Below are 22,443 nucleotides of genomic sequence, written 5' to 3' on the forward strand. Positions count from 1 at the left end.
CATGCCCACATACAAACTGCACGCTCTTGACCCTAGCACCTCCACAGGGCGAGCCCAAGTGAGCCTCACGTATCTTTAACTTGGAAAGAGGGCCGGACTTGGTTTGCGAGTGGCCTTACAGCAGACTCGTGGTCAGAAATTTGCTCCTCAAGCCCATCTGCTTGGGAATAAATTATTACTAGGCAACGTTTCTATGGCCGAAGACGGAAATGTTGTGCTGCAAACTGGGGAACATGTCAAGTGATGGGTACCAGACTTTATTAGATGAAAACTTGTGCCAATGGACAGAGGAAGCACATGTCGGCCCCATTTTTCCCCCAAGCATTGAGGAACTACCTGCATCAGGGTTTATATTGATTGGGGAACCGTATGTCATTTTTTCCCCTTCCTTTTAGCGTTTCTAATAAAAATATGACTCTCAATGCCTCACCCAAGATTCTGTCCCGAGCGCTTGTACATCTATTCTTTATGGATAATTCAGCACGAGAGTCCAAGAACTGCCTGATCCGACCTCGAGTTACCTGGCGGACAGTCACATTAGGTACATACTTGACACATTGTGTCGTGGAGTCAGTCTAAGCCCTTAGTTAAGACCAAAGGGGCAGTAGCATATACCGTACCAGTCTATCCTATTAAAATCTTCCACAAGTCGCCATTTCTAATGTTTCCCGAATCCGAGTTTGTGAATCTTTCCTCATCACACAAGGCATTCGACGCGGGGTGCATTGTGACAACTTTTTGATAATGCTGGTGGAGCGAGCATGCGGCACTGGTGCTAAATGCTGCTCCACCAGACACTTCAGACGTCCATGACTGGTCTGGTGTTGTCTGGCACTGGGTGCTTTCAATGTTCAATGTTCTGCACACCCGGCTTGGTATTAGGTTCACTCCCCCAGGACACACCCCCCTGGACAACCAGGTGCTACACCTTTTCCGGCACTCACGGGTATAGCCAGGATGAACCTGCACAACCGAGTGCGTCTGGTAGCTCGGAGCCTGCTTCGAGTCTGGTCAGAGTGGAAGACCACTAGCCCCCTTGCGCATTCGCTCTTGGAACATTGAAGCCGAATGTCGAGCCTGGTACTCCGTACTTGGGCCGGAGCCTTCTCGACAGCTGGGAACGCTTCGAAGTTGCTAAGCTAGGTACCTAGTAGTCGGCAATCGGTGGTGCGAATTGCCCAATGCTCTTCAATGCTTCGTCTAGTTCGTTGCATGCAGTCAGTCCATGTCTGTCTGTCTGTCTGTCTGTCTGTCTGTCCGCCTGTCCCTCTTGGGCCGATCTTGCCGACTTACACCACCGCAAAGCAGCGCTTCAAAACTCCAGCTCTTTGCAAGACTGGATACACGAAATGAACCAGATCCTCACTAGTTCAATCGTTGGCTATTTCGGCTGTTCGTTCCATCATCCTCACATGCGCCTCATTGGCCTTTGATACAACTACTCCGAGCTCTTCGTCTGTTAAATCGCCAACCAGGCCAAGCTATTTCACCACAAAGCAGCCACGGCACATTGATTGCTCATCGGCACCACCCCATCACCTCATGCTAGCAATGCTGCGGAGAAATTCACCAAGCCACAAGATCACAGTGTGCATCGAGTTACTCTGACACCACTGTCGGGCTTAAAAATACCGTCAGAAGTTTGTGTACGTCGCCTGCCAACTCTGAGATCCTCCGTCGTCGAATCACAAGGCGGACCTACGCCTCGCCAAACTTAATACTCGATCCAATCCCATTAAGGTCGGCGCCCTGTCTTTATCTATCCATTTCTGTCCTCGTCTGTTCGTCCAAGCTGTCCCTTGCCCGGCCCAATCCCCCGTGGATAGGCAATCACCCGCCAACCTCCGTCTTCCCGCATCTTTGGCGCCTCTTTCTTCCCATCGGCTCAAACTTACATCTCTTTTCTATCCTTAGCATTGGGAATCTAAGAAACACGAAACTTGGAAGCACGAGGCCGCCCTGTCATAGCACGCACGTCTAGAGTCAATCCGACGCCGTCCGCTTCCCACTAGGTCCCTCTAAACCCAACAGCACCCCCCTCTGCCCCTTCAAGCCACGCCTACTCGCAGGCCTTCAGTCTTTTCTTGACCGTCTTCCGACTTCGATTTCTTTTCGCCAGCATATATCTTCCTCCTCTCTGCTGTGGCTCTCTTTCTGGCTTCTTGGCTCCTCAACCCTTCTCTCCCCTTCCTTTTCCCCTTTTACTACTTCTCGCTTCATCCTACCCACTTTCTCCTTCTTTCTCTCCTCGTCACCATAGTCCCTTCCTCCTTCTACTCCTTCTACTGTAGATTCTTCAGACTTTTTATTGTTCCCTTCAAGGGGGAATCACCAAAATCGAACCGGAAACAGAATCATCCTCGTCACCAGATTAACTTGGTTCGCTGGCAGTGGTATCATTTGTTTGGTCACTGCTTCTGCAGAGGCTTCTCGAGGCGTCCAGACTTTTGGATTGCTCTGGACTTCAACCCGCAACAATCTCCAAGGCACGGTCATCACCACCTCCTTCGGGGGTTAAGATTTTAGTTGTGGGAAGCTTAGCAGCGTTATGTCGAATCAATCCAACCCCCTTCGCCCTACCTTTGAGGGCCTCGTTGCTTCCACTTTTGATTCCCTGATTCTCTTTGAGGCTTGCCTGGATGGTCGTCTGACCCATGTTCCTCGCCGACCTCATGATCGAGAACGCCAGGATCTTATCAAGAGCGGCAATGTCTTCATCTACGAGGAACACGCCTCCGGGATCAAACGATGGACTGATGGTGTCTCTTGGAGCCCCAGTCGTATTCTCGGCAATTTTCTTATTTATCGTGAGCTGGAGAAGCCCTTTCCTCCTGGGGAAAAGAAGCGAGCTCTGAAGCGAAAGAAGTGTCCCCCGGGAGGTATTGGAAAGGCCGATACGACCTCACATCTAAACATGGCTGGCTTTGGCTCATCCGCTGCCATGGATAGTGTCAACGTCAAGGATACTGAGAGGGCATTGATCGGATCATTGATTGACTCGTACCCCTTCAAGCCTGGGGGCCTCGTCAAAAAGACTATCAGCATAACGTATCAGGGGATCCCTCATCATCTCGTCAGCTACTACAATGTCGACGACGCGGCAGCTGGAAACCTCACTACTCCGTCGCGAAGCTTTGATTACCGTCGTTATCATCCTCGGAATGAACTCATCATGTCTCAAAATTTCCGTGCTCCTATCGACGAAGTTCAATTCGGTCCGGACGATGAAGGTGGTTCCTCCACCTTTCTCGCATCTTTGGTACCAGGCTTTGCAGGTGGTTCATATGGTCATATGCCTCGAGATATGTCCATGGCCGGATTTCACCCTCCAGTCTCGGCCCCATACCCATCTCCTTACACTTACCAACCACAACAACCTCACTACTTGACCGGCATGGCTCCGTCCATCCAGGCCCAGATGCTGCAAGCACCTCCCACCTCAATGCCATCCTCGTTGGGCTCTTCTGTGCCGGCATCAGTACCGCCCTCTGTCTCTCCAGCGATGCCATCCAGCGCACCAGCCATGGCCTACACCCCCCAGCCACATGGAAATTATTCATACGGCCCTCACAGGACCTCCCGTTTCGGCTCCAGCGCTGGCATGGCAGGTGAATTCCCGCGAACTATGTCGCTACATGAACCGGCAAGACGAAACTCGGCGTTTGAGCTCACACACACCACGGAACTGGCTTCAATGCCTCTTGGGTCGGTTCCCGAAACTAGACCTACCGCGAGCGGTAATGCATATGTTAGTCAGGGCTCATACTATGATCCCCAGCGAACCGGCCCGGTTACGGGTCAGGACGAGCAGGCGTTTGCGCATCTACGACCGATGAAACAAGATGCTGATGCCTTGACCGGGGCAGAGCCTGGGAACCAGCAATTCAACATGGACCAAGCCTCGAATGAGTGGACTCTTGCACAACCCGATAGCTCGCATGATTTGCAATACTTTGGCAATAATTCAAACGGTAACTCCGATTCCGACCAGTGGCCTGGGGGTTCCGGCGACATTGGCCGCTCTCAGTCTTTTCATTGAGAATCTTACCGAAGAAACGTCCGCTTGCCAGCGGGTTTCGCTGCCAATGCGGCCCAGGAGTGAGATCCCGCGTGATTCTCCGGCCTCTACCACTCCCATAGTGGGCTGGTTCCTTTTTCTTATTTTTATTTTGTGCTTTTTGATCCTCGTCCCCTCAATTTCAGCTTCGATGCTGACTTGGTTTGGTCTCTTTTTTCGAGAAGGGGGGGGTTTGTGCTCTCAATACCCGTGGTACTTACGCATGGTGGCTATCACTGGTCTATCTAGTTGGGCACTACTCCTATGGGCAGCAGATTTCAATGTGCTATATGGGCTCGAAGAATCTCCCCGGAGGCCGAGGGTACGGGTCATGTGGATTGGTGTTCACCACCTGTGCCTTCTTTTTCTTTTTCTTTATCCTTCGCACTGTGTCATTTCCCTCGGATCATCCTGTTTTATGAGTTGGGTTAGTTCTTCTCGTACCAACTATGGTGTTTTTGGTGTCCTAGGCTTGGACACCCGCCGGTTTGTTGTCTTGCCTGTCACTGTTACCAGGGTCGGAGGCGTTGGGGCACATGGACAAAATCGCTGGTTGCTTTCGATGGGCTATGTCTTGTTTGCATTGGTATTGGTGGTCGTCGATTGTGACCACGGCGCTCGGTGTTATTGGGCTTCTTTTCGGGTTGCATAAGTTGGGTATGCCCCAGGTTTCATAGATTCTTACCTCTGTAATTGTTAGATGACAATCCCGCGAGGGAGGTCTCCCGTGGCCGCGAAATAGGTCAAATCATCAAATACACGAACGATGAGACATAAACACACCGTCCCATGTATTTATCAGGCGGAACGAAAATGTGATATCGGAATAGTTCTTCGAGTTGTTAAAATGTATAGGGTACGAAACACTGACCCAACGTCGCCACGCCCAGCGTGGGTGGGGCCTAAATTGGAAGAGTTCCGTGGACCTGGAAGGGGGCGTAAGTCGATACTGATCTTGCACATGTGCGCATTCGGTTGACGGATCTTGGACTGGCGGCAACGACGAGACAACAGCCCGGGAGCCGATAGTCGGAACCGCCGTCAAACCTCACAAGCTGGATTCTTGGCCCAGCGCCGCAACTAACCAAGCACAGCAGTCGATGGTGTCGACTGAGTCCAACTGAAAATTATGTTGGCTGTTCGGTGTCTTGCTCGGCCAACAAGCCGGATGTGCTACAAAACGTTGTTGAACGCACACAAGGGGCCAAATACCGCAAATGTATTGATAAAACAGCTGCAGAAATCATCAGCACACCGTGGAGTGTCGTGTCTACGCTGCGGGCCTATTCGTCTGAGCGCCGTATCACACGGAAGACGGAATAGCATTCGGAGCCATGGGTGAGACCGTAATGTTGCCCACAAACTGCTGAACCGCTTCAGTATAGCACACATCACGCATAAGCAGAAAGCTGATGGAAAGCGTCTTAGTACCCAATCCAACCGACCACCACAGACCGAGATCGACCAGGCCAAAACCGAGACGCAGCTGCAAGCAAAACGAAGCAATTCGCGAGTCGTTGATCAAGGGACCGAAGAGGTCATACACGAGGACATCTATACAATACCCAACATTTTAACATTTACAAGACTGGTGGCAGCCCCTGTTGTGGGGTACCTGGTTCTTCACGACTCCTACTCATGGGCCGTGGGATTGTTTGCATATGCCGGCATCACGGACCTTCTGGACGGCTGGATTGCTCGAAAATGGAATTGTAAGACTGTGGTTGGAACCGTTATAGATCCCATGGCAGACAAAGCTCTCATGACCGTCCTTACGATATGCCTAGCTGCCAAGGGTGCATTGCCGTGTAAGTGATCTTCGCGGTGAATTAGTCCAGTTCTCTAGGACTCCCGTAAGAGCAACGGCTTGCTCCCAGCTCAATGAACCATACCCATTCCACACCACTGCGACGCTCCCTGCTAACCCATCTGCCTACCCATCGCAGTGTGGGTAGCAACTATTATTCTAGGACGAGATGTAGGCCTCGGGATAGCTGCCATATACTATCGTTGGATTTCTCTACCACCACCGAAGACCTTCTCCCGGTACTGGGACTTTTCTCTTCCATCAGCAGAAGTTCGTCCCACAACAATCAGCAAGTACAACACTTTCCTACAACTCGGTCTTGTCGGTCTCACAACGGCGGCACCGCTCATTCACGCTGATCTGACGTCGACATTGACGGTCTTGCAGTAAGTCTCCAACAACCATTTCGTAATATATATGGCGAATTCCAAGATATAACCCACCCGTTCCAGCTGACGATGTATAGATACGTCGTAGCTGCCACCACTGTATGGAGCGGGGCTAGCTACATCTTCACTAAGGATGCAGTGAAAATATTGAAATAGACTGCAAAGAGGGCCAGCCACTCTACAGGCGAAATCAACCGGTGAATTTTGCTCAGATTTAGCGCCGAGTAGTCGAGGAGTTTGGGCCAGGAAGAGGTCCCACGGCTGTATCAAGCCTTTCACCTCCTACAAACTCAGGAGGATTGGACTGTATTTGATATATTGAACCTTTTATCCATCTAGCGTACATTTTCTTCCCATCACCTCGTACAATGCAATATAATAACTTGAAACACAAGAGAAAACCATCTAAAACAAAATGCATTTTGCAAAACGCGTAGAAAGCAGCTGGACAACTTATCAGATTTACATGAGGCTTGGATGGCTATCATGTCAGACACGGGCAATGGACCGGTGGCGAATATGTGCCAAGAGCCTAAGAGTTCCCGTTGGTGTAACACCTTCAACTCTACGAGCTTGTGCCAGAGTTTCCGGGCGTGTGGAATTCAGAACCTCCCTTTCGGACAAGGCCAGGCCAGGGACAGCATCATAATTGATGTCTGAAGGTAGGCGAACGCTCTCATCACAGCTGAATAGACCCCGCTCTGCAGCTTGCATCTTGATATATGGTGCATACATTGCTTCAATGGTGACACGGTCTCTGATACGAGCCGCGTAAGAATGAATCTCGGGAATAGAAGTGCTCAGTTGCTCCAGGCCAATTCGAGCGCCGGTATTTGACAATCGAAGCATATCAATACCAGTCCGCCGCTGGGAGTTCTTCTTTAGATGAAAACCCTGTTCCGACCATTGCATTGATGTGAAAGATTTTGAACTCAATATTCTGGTGAGATCCTCAATTTGCTGACGCTCGTCTGAGAATGTGGTCCAGCGGGTATCGGAGACCACCCCCAAGTCCCGACCTTTCTTGGTGAGACGGAAATCAGCATTGTCAGCTCTGGCTGCCATGCGAAATTCACTCCTGGACGTAAACATCCTATAAGGTTCCGTAACACCTTTAGTAACCAGGTCATCAATCATTATGCCAATATAACCCTCAGATCTGGAAATTGTCGATTCAGGCAGTCCTATAGCAGCTCGTCCTGCGTTGATTCCAGCGACGATGCCTTGACCAGCGGCTTCCTCATAACCGGTGGTGCCATTGATCTGCCCAGCCAAGTATAGACCGGAAATTAACCTTGTCTCGAGGGTGGATTTGAGTCCACGAGGATCGATGTAGTCGTATTCCACGCCGTAGCCAGGTTGCAGCATTTCCACTCGCTCAAGGCCCCTGATGGTTCGAAGTGCCTGCTCCTGAGCTTCAGGTGGTATAGTCATTGATAAACCGTTTGGATATATAACTGGGTTGTCAAAACCTTCTGGCTCGAGCCACACTATATGCCGTTCTTTGTCTGGGAAACGAATTACCTTGGACTCTAGGGACGGGCAGTACCTCGGACCCCTAATTGTCTCTCGAATATGGACAGTGTTCTCGAGATTGTCACGAACAATCCGGTGTGTTGCATCGTTTGTGTGCGTAATGCTGCAGGTCAGTTGATCTACAACAGAGACACTGCCATTCAAGTAAGAGAACGGACTAGGCGGCGAGTCTCCATATTGCACCTCTAGCTCACCAAAGTCAATTGTATCTCGGTTCAGCCGGGGGGGTGTGCCGGTCTTGAGCCTTCCAAGCCGGAAACCTGCGGTTCGAAGCGACTTGCTTAAACCAAATGTGGCTGCTTCATCCAGGCGCCCTGCTGGGTAGCTCTGGAGGCCGACGTGTATTTCACCACCCAAGAAAGTGCCTGTGGTAATGACGACCCTGTTTGTGGGAAGAACTTGACCAGAGTCTAATCGCACTCCAGATATGGACTTCGATGATCCCAGAGCTGTGGAATCATGAAGGTCCGATACGACAATGTCCGAAACGCTGGCGAGCACGATCGAGAGATTCGCGTATGCTTCAAGCTCCTCCTTCATATATCGCCTGTATAACTGTCGGTCGATCTGAGCACGAGGACCCTGTTGAGTGACACTTTAGTTAATGGCCTCCACTTTGAACAAAAGTGCGGATTTGGTTCATCATACCCAAACAGCTGGTCCCTTGCTGCGATTCAGCATGTGGAATTGTACACCTGCCTTGTCGATAATTCTTGCAGCTAGACCATCAAGAGCGTCGATTTCTCGTATTATTGTACCCTTTCCGATGCCACCAAAGCTAGGATTGCAGGAGCAAGTTCCAATGTTTTCGATCTTTGGTGTAATCAGTGCGGTTCTTGCTCCAGTTCGCGCGGCCGCGGCACATGCTTCAGCACCAGCATGACCGCCACCAATGACGATAACATCAAAGGGCCTAAGGATGTAAATAAGCATTTATCCCAAAGGATCAGGAGGCGTGAGACGAACCTAGAGTTGGCTACCGTAGCCAATTCTCGACGAGAGTTCAATTGCAACGTATGGCGGCATCTCGTGCGAGTCGTAGAGCGCATGAAGTGATTGCAATACATTGCATCGGGTCCAAAAATAGCATACAACTTCGAATGATGCAGAGCGCATTGTCGCGCAAGATGTCACTTTCCTGGTAGCAAAGGCATACCTCGTGCTGCACGTCGGCGCAAAGAGTTGACAGTCTGCATTGAGTGACCAACCAGTCGAATGTCGGGCAGTCTCTTTTTTTTAAGGTGGGTCAAACGCACCAAGAAGGTCGACCCCTTTTGCCACAGTACTGGCTGCCCATTACTATAAGTCTGTGGTGTAGCAGGCGGCGATCGTACCGAAACCCAGGGATATACGACCAATGCTTTGGTCCCGGTAATATACAAATCAGAAGTTCACTATTGTGTCTGGTCATACTCCCAGTTCAGTGCTATTAGCTATATACGCTTGCTTTGCAAATAATGGAAAAAACTCGTGACTGTCATCTGCGGCTGGTCGCCATGGGCCAGGAGGTGACTGCGTCGTTGACTTCCTCGAAGAAACTTGCAGCATTCTGGATCGAAGTGCCGCCCAGAACCACGCGCACACCTGGCGTCGTTGCGTTAATACCTGCAATCATCTTCGCTTCCTCGTATGTTGCACCACCCACGATAAAAACAATAACATCCTGTGGCTTATCTCGCGTTGTTCCTCCGCCTTCCACAAATGGATACTGTTGCTCCTTCAGGCGGCCTTTGATTAGGCTTTGGAGTGTGCTTTCCAGCAGGGATGTGTGCTGGGTATACACGTTTTCTACTCCCTTCAGGCCTTTAAATCTGCTTGAAGCACCAGAAAAGATGCCAGCCGAGTCGAATATGTCGGCAATTCCACCCTGAGATGGGGAAGTGTGAAGAGATAGATGGTAGGTCAATGTCTTGTTAACCAGACTAGCCTGCGACTCTGACACGCCACCGGCTGCAACTAGAAGGTCTACTAGCATTGATATCGCATTCGAAGGTTGCTTGTGATACCGCAAGGCATAAAGCGTTACCAAGCCAACCTTTGCATGGGCTGTGATGTTGGGTGTTTGTATTAAGGTTTGAATATTCTGAGAATGCATTAGCAACATGAGAGGTTAAGTTGGGAGTGGTCCCTAACCTTAAGGTCGGCATTATGGTTCTCATTGCAAGCAAGGCTTTGCTCAAGCTCGCTCACTTCCAACAGCTTTCCCGATGTTACTTTTCGGCTCAGCTCAGACACCAGGGTAACATGCTTGCTGACGTTACCCGAGAGTTTACGGAACGCGGGATACTCTTCTATGAACCGTTTCATGTCGGATATTGACTCAATATTGTCATTGTTTTTGGTCTTAGACTGATATTGCTCCACATAGTCTTTTATTGTAGAGCCTAGATCACCAAAGTTCAGAAACATATTCTTCTTGAAAAAAGGATCCTGGTCTTGGGATAGGACAATTTCCTTTAGCTCCGGTCTTATGTCTGGAACTTTGCTGAGGTCAACTCGACCGTTCTGGATGCCCAGAAGGTGATGAACCATAGCTTGATAGGTCCATTGCGTGAGCAAAGGCGTTACCGGGTCTTCCCGCCTGTCGAGAACAAGAAGTATCGGAGGTGTGTCAACTTTTCGAAAGTCGAACAGCTGCTCCTCCTGAGAAATGAGATAGCGCACTTCGGATGCCAGCTTCTTAGCCAGCGGACTGCTTTTCTGGTATCGTATGAGGGGTTTTTTCTTCAGGGATAACAAAACCGCTAGCAGACCTTCAGAGCTTCGCTGGAGAGACTCAGAATTCCAAGTGTCTGGGTTGGGGCCCCAAACGCGCCTGTCTGGAAGCGAAATTGAGAGTGAGAACAAATCGGAGTTGATAACAGTATAGTCCGCAAAATGCTCTTGCACTAGCTTTACAACCTCGTGGTCATCTGCTTCGGCGAGTCGCTCCAGGGACGACTTCTTCGCGACATTGGTGAAGTACAGGTAGTATTCGCCATATTTTGGGTCGCGTAGCTCATCTATTAGGAGCTGGATGCTCTCAGCTGACGGACGAATCATGCACAGGCACCGTAGGTGGCGCATTTTCTCCCGGTTGGCATTATCCAAGCGATCAATGAGATATACTTCGTGGTTGAGCAGTGATGACTGAGTGACGGCTGTTGAGATAATGGACACGGTCTCTCTGTCCAAAAGTAATATTTTCATTTTGGTCGAAGAGGCATCAGCAGAAGGCGCAACAATCTTCGAGATATAGCCAGATACGGCCTGTGAGACGTCCATCCTGATCCAGAAACTGAGGACAGGCTCAGCATTCGCCTAGGTTCGTTCCCGCAGCACGCAGGTTTCCTGAATGCTGGGATTGATATTGTCAGAGAGGCAAAGGCACCAAGTACACCTGGCGAGATGCACGCAAATGAAAGCCTGGGAGATTGGCGGACTCGTGCACTGCCGTGTTGAGTGTGAGGTTAGTTGGTCGTCCACGAAGCTTTGACAGGCGGCGTGGTAGGCAGTACGTCACAGTGCAACAGGGGCCACTGCCTCCGACAGATCGCTCGGGTACATGCATACGGCGACCCGCTACGCACATATTACCAATGTCCCACCATGTCCCAGCCAGGCCGGGCCATCTGTCCAGAGGCAGATCTGGTACATTACGCTGGACACGAGAGTGGAATCCTCAGCTTCTCATCAAAGCTCCAAGGGCGTAGCTCGGACATTTATCGATCATAATGATGGGAATCAGCCTGAGTGATTCATCTCCACACATATCAACCCCCCGAAGCAAGAAAGCATTGGAGTTTTGGGAATAATGGCTCCAGAGACATGCCCACCGAGTTCGGAACCTACGTGAGTTCAGATGTTCAATGTGGACGTGCACAGAGAGGTGTTAATCAAGCGTATCCCAACGGTAGACTCTCTTTCACTCACGGGCTCGTTGTGGGCCAATTGTCCGTAGTCTTAATACTGGCTGCGTTTATCAAATTTTTCATCTTTGGAGATCCACCATCGCCAGATGTTACAGCATCTTTACGGGCCACAGAGAGGCGGTCCAGGACTCTGGCTCACAAGCAATCCCTTCTCAGCTTACGCAGCCCTAGCCAAAGACAGAGCCAAAATCTGAAGCGCAAGAAGTCCAGCGTGCTTCGCAACCCACCGGCTCTTACCATAGGGTCTATTTTGAGCAAAACCTACTACAATGTTGACAGTCATCAACCAGAGAGTCTTGATTGGTTCAATGTGCTTATTGCACAGACAATTGCGCAATTCCGAAGCGATGCTCAGCACGATGATGCTATTCTAGACTCCCTAACTAAGGCGCTAAATGGAAGCTCTCGGCCCGACTTTGTCGATGACATCCGTGTCACTGAATTGAGCCTCGGTGAGGACTTTCCCATCTTCAGCAATTGTCGCATCATCCCGGTTGATGAAGACGGGTTGACACTCGGAAACGGTATAAAATTCGACGCTTCAACTGCCGCTCGAGATGGTACACGATTGCAAGCCCGAATGGATGTTGATTTGAGCGACATGCTTACCCTTGCGGTGGAAACAAAACTTCTCCTCAACTACCCAAAGCGACTATCTGCCATCCTGCCTGTTGCGTTGGCCGTCTCAGTTGTTCGGTTCAGCGGAACTTTGTCCATATCCTTTATTCCGAGCAACCCGTCTCAATCTACACCAACGATGATGACGTTTAGTTTTCTTGATGACTATCGGCTGGATTTCTCTATCCGCAGTTTGCTTGGGAGCAGGTCCAGGTTGCAAGATGTGCCGAAGATTGCTCAGCTCGTTGAAGCTCGGCTGCACAAATGGTTTGACGAACGAGCAGTTGAACCTCGTTTTCAGGAAATCGCCCTCCCGAGCTTGTGGCCCAGAAAGAAGAACACTCGCGGCCCCGAAGATGCAATTGTAGATGGAGGTTTGTCGGTTGGCCGGTCCAAAGGCAAAGATGCCGGCCGCGACTTTCGAGACGAGGTTGTTAGACGGAAAGACTCGGCCATAGAGGATGAGAAGCGGGATTTGGCGTCCTTGAGACATCGGCAACCATCTAAAGATACGGATGAGCTTGATATGCCAGGGTCAATATCCAGTCCTTAGAAGCTTTCGCATGCACTGGCACATGTTTTGAGCCTATTTTCTCGACTTTTGATACTGGTTTATATCGAGGCAGTTTTGTAATGTATGAGATTGACACCCCCTCCGCGTTAACTGCTCGCTGAAGGTTCCTCTTTTTCTATTTCCCGGGGCTTCTTGAACCTGCTTGTAGGCATAGTTTGCTATATAAGAATAATGAGACACTGAGCTGCATGCTCTCGGCGTGGCCAGGCAAACTAGGGTACATGCATTGCAGCTAAACGACGGCGAGAGCCAGGGGGGAAGCTGTCAAGGACCAGATACTATGCCACCATAGAGTCGAACCACCCAGGAGCAACACGTAGTAGGGGATAGTCCATTTCAAGATATTGCTAGGGTGAGAGACCTCAGGCGCAGGGAGCCAGTATGGTTCCAAAACGCCCCAAAATCGAGGAAGACCCATGGAATTGCACAACGCATGGACGGCAATGACAGATATCAATGACCCAGTGCGCAAGAAGAGAAACGTCGCATACGCCCCAAAGACGCTGGTGTAAGACAGCTGGATTATGGAGCGAGCGATTGCGGCAACAAGAGGAGTTTCGGGATGCGTAACGCGGAATTCATAGAAGTGATGAAGGTGTGCAAGTCCAAATACGAGAGGCGAGAGAAAGATGATGCCCCTCATGCTACATCCAGCCACCAGTAGCAACGGCACGGCAGCAGATCGGAAGAGACATTCTTCAGTGATAGGGCCCTGTTTCCTGGTGTAAGTGCCTGCGATGCGATGGCAAAAAGATGGAGGTGGAAAGGCTGCAAAGGGGAATCATACGGCTACCATATTCCTCCACATCGCCCAGTCTCTCTGAAGTCGCGCCAACGGTTCTAGTCGTAGCCATGACTCCCACACTCCGTCGATGATCAAGCACTCATACAGAGGGCCGGCAAATAACAGACCAGTAAGGAGTAGTGACTTGGTTGCATCACTGACCCCGATCGGCCAGTATCCCATGAGATGCCATGGCGAAATTTGGTCCGAATTGGAAGTCGCGTGGAGAAGAATGAAGGTTGTCAGAGAGCACACAACAGTTGAAAACGTCACGGAGCGAATCCTGGCACGGATCGCTTCCGGTGCGTCCCTGGACCGACCTGCGGCTGCCCTTGTCGCTGAAGACGCATGTAGCGGGAGTACATAAACAAGACAATAAAGGATCTTGAAATCGGCACCAATTCGCCATATTTGTTAGCCGTCCATGCATGGCAAAGGTTTCAGGCAACGAGGGGAGAAAACGTCCAGTTATAGCCACTGACCAGCAAGGCCTTTTGCATCCTTGGTGCAGCTTTTACTAACAATGTGGCTGAACGAACTCACCAGAAGACCAAATGCGTATGATTGACGAAGATCAGACTGATGGAAGGCTAGACTGGTCCAGGGGTCCATTGTTGAGCCGATTTTGGGAGTCGTAAGACGTTGGGTTGGATGTGAATGCCTTGAGGCATTTGAGATTCTTTGAGAAATACTGGTCTAGAATCGGTACATTGGTCGCGCGCGGCAATCAAAACATGCATGTGGTTTTGACCCGAGTGTCTGGCGCGTATCGAATTGTCTTCTTGCCTAGGGGGTTCAATGTTGCTCGAGATGCTTGACAATGAGACGTCCATGGAAGACAATGCATGTGTGGTCCGGCAATAAGGCGGTTAGCTGGTGGGCCTATCGGTGCACTAGGTACCTAGGTACTTAAGTATCAATTGATGTCTGGTCTGATGGAGGGAATGAGATTTCAATGTTTCCAGCCTGACGACCCTGACCACGGGTGGCCTAGAAGTTGACCAGAACTCCAGTCACATACTTTAGTCCGTACAGTCTCACAAATCCACCAGTGGCTGGGCCAGGCCCAGAGCTGCTTCAATGGCGTTGGGGTACTCCGTAGGCGCTGGGGATTTGTTTCCGTTCAATGTTGGTCAAACAATGGATCAATACATGCGGGTCGTGGCAAAGGGTGGGTTTGGTTTCCGTGCATCATGTCTCAGTTAGGGACTGCACATTTGACTGGGCGAAATGATATGAAAACTTGGGTTTAGATAGGGTTCTTGATCCCACATTGCAAGAAGAGTCAATATTGACGGACTGTGCTGGTAGTATTTTCTCCCTATTAGTAGGGTGCTCCGTCCGTCGCCTGATACCAGACTCCAAATTCATTCGTACTTTGACCTCGTTTCGTTTCAACTATATTGTACTCTTTTGTATCAGACCACTATTGTTTGTGGGTGCATGCTCTGAAAGGCTGGCAATTTCCAAATCCGGAGGAGTTTTGGTTTTATTTTTATTTTATTTTAGTTTATTTTGATTTTGATTTTGGGCGAGCCTTGATTTCAAGATCTGGCGGATGTACACCGCCGTCAACGTGAAACTTAACGCAAGGCGATCAATCCAGGGACACCACGGTCCAAGTGCTACCATGCACCTACGGGCCATTGCCACGCATGTCTCAGAGCCGAGTCTTGTCTGGTTCATCTAGCGCAAGTGTGTTCAAGGTGTCCCCCCTCCTATCTTCTCGGGATGCCGCTTCCATGGAAGTATTGTAGTTAAGTCTACGGCGAACATTGAATGATGCAACTCCCCTACCTACCTAGGTACTTAACTACACACCGTCTCATCTTGCTGGGCACATTACGCACCGACACGACGCGACACGACACGACAAGACACGACCAGATAAGACAAGACTTGAGGCACCCACCCGCGAACGTCTGGTGGGTACTGTTGGAGGCCAGGCTATTATTATAAGAAACGTTCAATGTCCAGGCCAAAGGGTCATATTCTTGGCCTCTTCTCAACGAGACAGAATTGAGATGGTGAATGCGGCGTGCAGACACGACACACGTTTAGGATGGCGCGCGTTTGGCACTGGCCTCGAGCAGTCAGTCAATTGGACGATATCAAATATTGCACTAGCCCTAGACTGAATCAACTAACGTCTAGGGTTCGTGCGCCAACTGGTAATTTCGCTCATGCAACACTCTCCTGGCGGCTCTGCAGGACAAGGCCTCTTGCAGGAGGTCATTAAACTACATCCACTAGCTCTGCAGTTCTGTCATCCAGATGTCCACAAATGGCTCGAAACCAACTTGTGGCCCCCGCCACGGCTGTTCTTTGTCGTGGCGGTCAGTCCTTTCCGCAAACCATGCCGCCTTCTGGCAGGTTGTGGCAACCTTGACTTGACATAGCCTGGACAGCTTGAGAGGTTCAATAATGCCATGGTACTTACTACATAGTACCTAGGTAGTTGACGTCTGGCACTCACTGCAAGGAAGTCTAAGACAGGGATGCATCGGTCTTGATCCTTGGAACCACTCAAATGCTAGGCTATTTGATGTCTCCCAATTGTGTGCGAGTTGAAGCCTGTTTTGGAGAACCGGGCACACATCCGGAGTACCTGCAGTCTGGTGTCCTTCCATATTATGCAGGCTGATGGGGGCAGCGAGCACATGCAGGTCCGGGTTCATCAATGTTGTCCATGTCTGGTCTGGTCGCAATTGCAATCAATTGGCCAAAGGCCTCAGGTGGCACACTCCAGTCTGTTCAACCCAGACTCGCCCATCCGTTGACCTTCCTGACCTCCTTCCAGTCTTCTCCTCGTCATCATCACTCCTTTGCTTATCACGTCTTGTAACTTCAGGCTCTGACGCTCCTTCGTTGCCTTTTCTCTATTCAGTGTCATTTTGTTCCATACATTCGTTTGTGACCGACTATCCTTTTGATATCTATTTGTTACTTCAGTGCCACACCAAATAATTCTGTCTTCGTACCGACCTTAACCTTCAATTGCCCCTTCCTCGCTTGAAGTTCGCCATTTCTTTTTTTCAATCGATCCTTCAACTATCTATTTGATCATATTCAGCTGTCGTTGCCTTTCGGTATCTCTTGCATTTCGGTATCTTGGCTCTGGGCTTACAGTAGGCTTCGGCACCATTCCCCGATATAATACGAACCTCACCTAGGTAGACTCTTTGGTCTCGATCCTGTTCAACTTACTGCGTTGCGCTCAAGTTATCCTCTCCCCATTTTTTTCCAGCGAGTATTCCGAGATCTTCAGGTCCGTGAACTCTGTTCTCCAGCTCAGGGATTTGGTGGACATTCGCCATATCTGTCTGCTTGGATCTTGCAAATTCAACAGGCATTTCGGAATGGGATCAGCTCGCTCTGTAAGGATAGTCCTCGGTCCTTAGCATGGCAAGACCGAGATCCACATCACCGGACGGAAGGCTGCTGTATCAACAGGCACTTATCGATCCTGTACGGTTACAGATTCGTGTTGTACCTTACAGTCCACCACGGCTCAGTTCAGATGGCGAGCCAGGCTCTCGTCCATTGTCTTATTCCGATGGCGAGCCACCATCCTCCCCTCGCCCCCAAATTAGAAAATGCCAGCCTGACAACGATCTCCCTCACCGCACTTGCCCGGTAGACGAATCCCGTGGACAAAGCACGACTGCCTCTGAATGTCTCATGGACGGAACAACAGAGACTTACAATACGGCATCTGCGGATAGTCCTGTTGCAAATTGGGCTACGGTCTCTTCTACGCCAGATCCGGCATCCCCATCACCCTCCTATCGACGTCAAATACGAACAATCACCGTCAATTCCGACAAAACTTTCTCCCTGCTCCCCCAGTCGTACTCCTCTTCATCAGCGACAGAATCCCCGCGTCGGTCATCCGCCGCTCCCAGTTCTTCAGCGGACAGGACGATTTCGGGAACATTTGTTGAAGACCAGCCAAGCTCCCCCCTCACACCCCTCGAAGAGCTTTCTCGGCCACCATCCTCGTACTGTTCGACGCCGTCACCGTTGATGCGTTCCAGCCTTGCTGCCGAGGAAACCACGTCTTCACCTTGGAACTATACATTAGTTGGTGGTGTGCGAAAGGTGCCTAACAGCGCCAAAGGGAGTAAGGGAAAGCTCTTACCGATTGATTCCATCTCAGCCAGACGAAATCTACAGACGGCCTTTCCCGGGCCTGGTCCATCTGCAGGTAGTTGTACTCGGGATCGCATACTGGCTACCAAGCCATCCTTCCATTCTACTGAGTCAATTTCGACCGAGTCCGAGAGGTCCAACTACAAGACATTTTCCAGTGACTCGCCTTGTCTTGGCATGGACCGGTATCTCGAAACACAGGGTGATGCAAACGCGGACTTGCCCTCAACGAGCCACTCCAACTTTGAAATCATCGGCGAGTCCTCTTCAGAGCGATCTTTGGACAACCGCTCACGGTCAGAAACCAACGCTAGCGAAAAAAACTACACACTTCACGACGATTTCCCGTCTTCGCCAGTGCCCGTACTAGGGCTGAGCTCTGGCCTGAGAACTGAATATTCAAGGGAAAGCCTCGTTGTAGCACCTTTGCGGCCAGCCAAACGGTTCCTCTCTGACCACGTTGGCTTATCCCGACAGAAATCGACAGACTCTGTTCGAACGGGGTCACTTACATCTATCTCAAGTGCTTTCGTAGAAGAGGCGGCTCGTTCATTATTCGCGGGCAGTACTGTGATCTCGTATCAACACAGCAACCCTCTGCGCCAGAACTCGTCTCTGCGGAGTATGTCCGTTGGACCCGGGAATCGTCGCCTTGCGTTGTCCCACCATCAATGGAGCACCACTCTATCGCCTGTCCTCTCCGAGAGTGACAGAGTGAGTGTCGTTCCGTCATTAGCGCTTTCTCACTCCACGGCCGGTGACTGCCGGCGTCAAAGTAATTTCTCCGGCACTCCTTGCCTCTCGCCCGATGACCACGGAGCAGAAGTTGACGCGCCTGTGGATCTTCCAAATACGACAAGTTACAGGACTTGGAATCGGGACGTGAATAGCAGTAGTTTGCGACTAATCCGAGACCAGGACGAGCACGGAGATGGGCTTGCCGAGCTTGAAGAGCTTCACCGGCGCCCATCTCGAACAAGACTTCATAGCTACTTGTCCAACTGGCCTTCGGATCGCAATCTCCGTTCATCTGGCAGCTCCCGGAGCAATAGCTTCAGTCGTTCACACATTCCTGCTTGGGCTAAGTTAGTCACTAAACCCCAACTGTAGTATTCTGATTTTGCGGATGACCACCGATCTGCTAACATACCTGGTAGACTCTATTATGGCAGTGGCGAGCGTCGTTTCCTGACGATCCAACACTCCTCTGACTCTCTCTTTTCGGAATTCAATGCAAGTGTACATAATAGCCCTTTGATTAGCTGCTCTCCAAGCGCGGAACGCTTTATTTCGGTGTCTCAGCTCCCTCCCCGGCGTCCACAGCCCCCAGCGCCATGCCGTGCCCCCTCACCGTCGTCGGAAGCGGTTTCTGACGTGCCGGCATCGTACCCACCTCTCAATCTCGTTCACCGGGTCAAGAAGCAGACGTCCAGTTTATGGTCACCACATCTACGCCCAGACAGGAGATCATACAGGTACAGCCTCTGGCGACCACCTCCTGCAGTTTGGGTCAAGGAAGAATACAACCCCCAACGAAACAACGTTCAAGCAGCACTTTTTGTGTTGGGTTTTGTCTTCCCCTTCGGTGAGGATAATAACCTTGGCCAGCGATGAGATATGTAGCCACAGCTAACTCCAGATTCCAGCTTGGATGCTTGCCTCATTCCTACCGTTACCCCCTGAGGTTCCTGCAGGCATGAAAGAGAAGACTCAGAGTACAAGCCACCTGGACCTTGAACTAGGAGGAGGCCGTCCCGCGGAGAAGCAGAAAGGCACCAACTGCTACCATAGGGCCAAATGGTGGAGAAACCTCAATCGATACATGTCCATCATCGGCGTCCTTTTGGTTGGGGCCGCCATTGCCCTTATCATCACTGGAACGCAACAGTGGAAGCCCTGACCGCGTGATCTTGTCACACATCTCCCCAGGAGCGGTTGCTCTTCCCGGTTATCATTGATGATACAACCGGTTTTCCCTTCCAACCAAACATAGCTCACTGATCCTTGCCTCCCGCACTCAAATGCACTTGTTGTACCACGTATTCGTGGCAACCTGCAAAGTTTTTAGGGCCCTCTGCAAATGGGCAAACACCATCTGAGGTGGTGCTTGCCTGACGCCACATCCACATTTGGCAGACTATTTGCGCAACTTGATGTTTCATATGCTTGTTCTCCAACGCTACTTTCACTCTTTTCTTTCACATTTTCTCTTTCTTTTTCAACTTCTCTCCCACCATTACCTGACTTCTCCGCTTCTCCTGCCAACGCCTCAATGCTCATGAATCACGTTCAAGCATACTATATGACGGAAGAAGCCATTTTACGCAAGAAATGACAACATGACTTTTACACGAAATTTATTTGATGACTGGATTCAAACTTAAGAAATAATGCGATCTACATACAGAATGGGATGGAACAATAGATATGCTGGGGACGGTTAATGGTAATTCATTAATCTTTTCTTGGTCCACTCCAAATCAAAATGTACACTAGGAACGGCGGTTATGTATGAAGAACGAGATCTAGATCGATGTGATAAAAGTGAATATTACATAATGTGCTATGCAAGCTTCTTCTGTCGTGCCTCCACCTCGGCCCTGATTTCTGCCATTGCTTCTGTCACATCACGTTCGGGATCCTTGGAAATCCCCAGGATTGGGTCTTTGCCAGTCAGACTCTCGGAACTGATCGAGCGAGTTAATTTCGCGTTCGCCCTGCCTTGGCGCTTCTCCAGTTCCTTTCTCAACGCTGCTTTGCCCGGCGAGGCAAAAAACACAAGGCCCATGACGGTCCAGAGGGCGCCGTAGAAGTAGACACGGGACCATGCGCGGATAGAATCCGTGAAACTGAGGACGAGAAAGGGAGTGGTCGCAAACGAGAAGGTCAGCTGGGTCACAACAAAACTTGCCGCGTCGTAGTATTTCTTCTTAGGCGACGGACCACCAGATACGGGATCGAGGAAGAAGGGGCGAACTAGGCGTCGGAAATCTATGATGCGAGTTAGTAACTATAAAGACAGTCTCCATTCACCCCGCACAGGAGCGTAATAGGATCGGTACAAAGTCACTCACTCTTCGCAGCTGTTTGAATGAGGCTGGCGAGGACGAATGTCAAGTAGTAGCCTGGATAGAACCCATGCCAGAACGCACTGGTAACAAATGTCATCATGCTGGCACGGAAACCCGGCTTCTTTCCCCTTGGAGTGACCCGAAGATACACATAGTTGCGGAGCCAGTTGTTTGTGTTCATGTTCCATCCTGCTAAGTAGCCGCGAGGGTTTTGTGCGGTCTCTACAGCCCATGGGTCGACGTTTTGAAGGCGATTCCAGGAAACCTTCCCGGTAACAGGGTCGACCCCATTGTAACCCAATCCAGCAAGGATGCAAGATCCTTCAGTCAATGTCCAAACGCCGTAGTACTTCAGCCTAGTCACCAGATTGACCATGTACATGATCCAAACTCGGCTCCAGAATGCATGCCTCATGTATGACTCCCCGAGTAGCTGCTCGTGGCCATATCTTGTGGACAGAGCAACAAACATGGCAATCCAAAAGAGCCCAACTAGAGCCTTGAAGGTGGCTGGAGTGCCACTTCGAGGTATCCTTCTCTTTTTCCTAGCAGGAGGTTTCTTGGATGGGTCGACATTCGGTGGCACATCAAACATTGAGGTGTCGATCCATCGCCGATAGTCGGCATAGTCAAAAGCTGGTCCGGCAAATAGTGAGGGGAAAAACAAAACATAGCCTGCATAGTCCAGAACGGGTGGAAGCTCCCTCAGCGCCCTCTCCTTTTGGGAGTCTGATAAGAGCTCGTCGGGTAGCTGGCCATCAGCGACATTCCAGCAAAAGGCACTCAATTTCATCACCATGACCATTTGCGCCCCGGTGATGTCAATCGTCGAGGGGCTGTTCGCAGCTTGGCGTCTGATATGGCTAACCGACATGTGGCCCATGACAAACATGAAGCCGATCCATGGCATATAGTGACTGCTTCTTAGGTATTTAGCAATCAGATAGGGGCCAGTAGCGGTAATAGCTATGGTTACAACACCATCCCATAGATCAAAGAGGCCAACCAGGTAGAAGATGGACGTTCTAAAAAGTAGGGATAATTAGTCTCGTGAATGAACAGCAGGAGGAAGGGAGCGAGCATGAATTCCTCATCAAGTACCCTATTATGAACAGATTCTTCCGATAAGGCTTCGCATCCGGGACACGTTTCAGGAGCCCTGCCAACGGGTATGACAACAGAAAGGAAAAAATGAGCTTGACTGGTTCAGTATGCGGTGAGTATGATGGATCTGCCACGGCGCAGGGGTTGGGTGTGAGTTACTCACGTTCGTCTGGTGATGCTCCAAGTCTCGCCGAAAGCACCTCGAAAGCTGGCGCCCAAATCAAGTTAGGAGAGGAAACAGGACGTCAGAAGTCTTGAAATGAACTTACGTCGATGTATGAGGTGTAACATCTTGACGGGAAGCGTTGATGTGATGCCACGCAAACAAGTGGAAAACAAAACTTGCAGCCGGCTAATCAGATTCAACAACGCCTCGCTGAAGGCAACTTTAACGCACAGTCACCATGACATGTAATGGCAACTGAATAGTGGCAGGGAGG

General features: G+C 50.4%; 8 protein-coding genes across 8 annotated transcripts; 3 read left to right on the plus strand and 5 right to left on the minus strand.

Moving 5' to 3' along the window:
- Positions 1-2,548: 2,548 nt before the first annotated feature.
- VFPPC_07079 (Gti1/Pac2 family protein) lies at positions 2,549-6,409 on the plus strand (the record flags this gene model as incomplete). Its single annotated transcript, XM_018285999.1, has 4 exons — positions 2,549-3,971; positions 5,443-5,865; positions 6,004-6,250; positions 6,331-6,409. The coding sequence occupies 4 exons, from the start codon at positions 2,549-2,551 to the stop codon at positions 6,407-6,409; spliced, it is 2,172 nt and encodes a 723-aa protein (XP_018139982.1).
- A 333-nt stretch (positions 6,410-6,742) lies between these two features.
- Positions 6,743-8,838, minus strand: VFPPC_07081 (mitochondrial translation optimization protein; the record flags this gene model as incomplete). Its single annotated transcript, XM_018286000.1, has 3 exons — positions 6,743-8,371; positions 8,438-8,702; positions 8,756-8,838. The coding sequence occupies 3 exons, from the start codon at positions 8,836-8,838 to the stop codon at positions 6,743-6,745; spliced, it is 1,977 nt and encodes a 658-aa protein (XP_018139981.1).
- A 428-nt stretch (positions 8,839-9,266) lies between these two features.
- VFPPC_07082 (vacuolar protein sorting-associated protein 45) lies at positions 9,267-11,053 on the minus strand (the record flags this gene model as incomplete). Its single annotated transcript, XM_018286001.1, has 2 exons — positions 9,267-9,872; positions 9,923-11,053. 2 exons carry the CDS (start codon positions 11,051-11,053, stop codon positions 9,267-9,269), a joined length of 1,737 nt encoding a protein of 578 aa, XP_018139980.1.
- Positions 11,054-11,596: 543 nt separating this feature from the next.
- On the plus strand, positions 11,597-12,871 carry VFPPC_07083 (mitochondrial outer membrane protein MMM1; the record flags this gene model as incomplete). Its single annotated transcript, XM_018286002.1, has 1 exon — positions 11,597-12,871. The coding sequence occupies one exon, from the start codon at positions 11,597-11,599 to the stop codon at positions 12,869-12,871; it is 1,275 nt and encodes a 424-aa protein (XP_018139979.1).
- Positions 12,872-13,124: 253 nt separating this feature from the next.
- VFPPC_14155 (CaaX-protease) lies at positions 13,125-13,859 on the minus strand (the record flags this gene model as incomplete). The annotated part of the gene is made up of 2 exons (XM_018291925.1): positions 13,125-13,604; positions 13,680-13,859. 2 exons carry the CDS (start codon positions 13,857-13,859, stop codon positions 13,125-13,127), a joined length of 660 nt encoding a protein of 219 aa, XP_018139978.1.
- Positions 13,860-14,266: 407 nt separating this feature from the next.
- On the minus strand, positions 14,267-14,509 carry VFPPC_16634 (hypothetical protein; the record flags this gene model as incomplete). The annotated part of the gene is made up of 1 exon (XM_018294387.1): positions 14,267-14,509. One exon carries the CDS (start codon positions 14,507-14,509, stop codon positions 14,267-14,269), a length of 243 nt encoding a protein of 80 aa, XP_018139977.1.
- A 2,569-nt stretch (positions 14,510-17,078) lies between these two features.
- On the plus strand, positions 17,079-19,728 carry VFPPC_14156 (hypothetical protein; the record flags this gene model as incomplete). The annotated part of the gene is made up of 3 exons (XM_018291926.1): positions 17,079-18,913; positions 18,986-19,413; positions 19,475-19,728. 3 exons carry the CDS (start codon positions 17,079-17,081, stop codon positions 19,726-19,728), a joined length of 2,517 nt encoding a protein of 838 aa, XP_018139976.1.
- Positions 19,729-20,391: 663 nt separating this feature from the next.
- VFPPC_07084 (MBOAT family protein) lies at positions 20,392-22,294 on the minus strand (the record flags this gene model as incomplete). Its single annotated transcript, XM_018286003.1, has 5 exons — positions 20,392-20,819; positions 20,903-21,924; positions 22,001-22,100; positions 22,167-22,211; positions 22,273-22,294. 5 exons carry the CDS (start codon positions 22,292-22,294, stop codon positions 20,392-20,394), a joined length of 1,617 nt encoding a protein of 538 aa, XP_018139975.1.
- Positions 22,295-22,443: the final 149 nt, after the last annotated feature.

The sequence above is a fragment of the Pochonia chlamydosporia genome, chromosome 7 (genome assembly GCF_001653235.2).
Source record: "Pochonia chlamydosporia 170 chromosome 7, whole genome shotgun sequence".
In the NCBI taxonomy this organism is placed as follows: domain Eukaryota; kingdom Fungi; phylum Ascomycota; class Sordariomycetes; order Hypocreales; family Clavicipitaceae; genus Pochonia; species Pochonia chlamydosporia.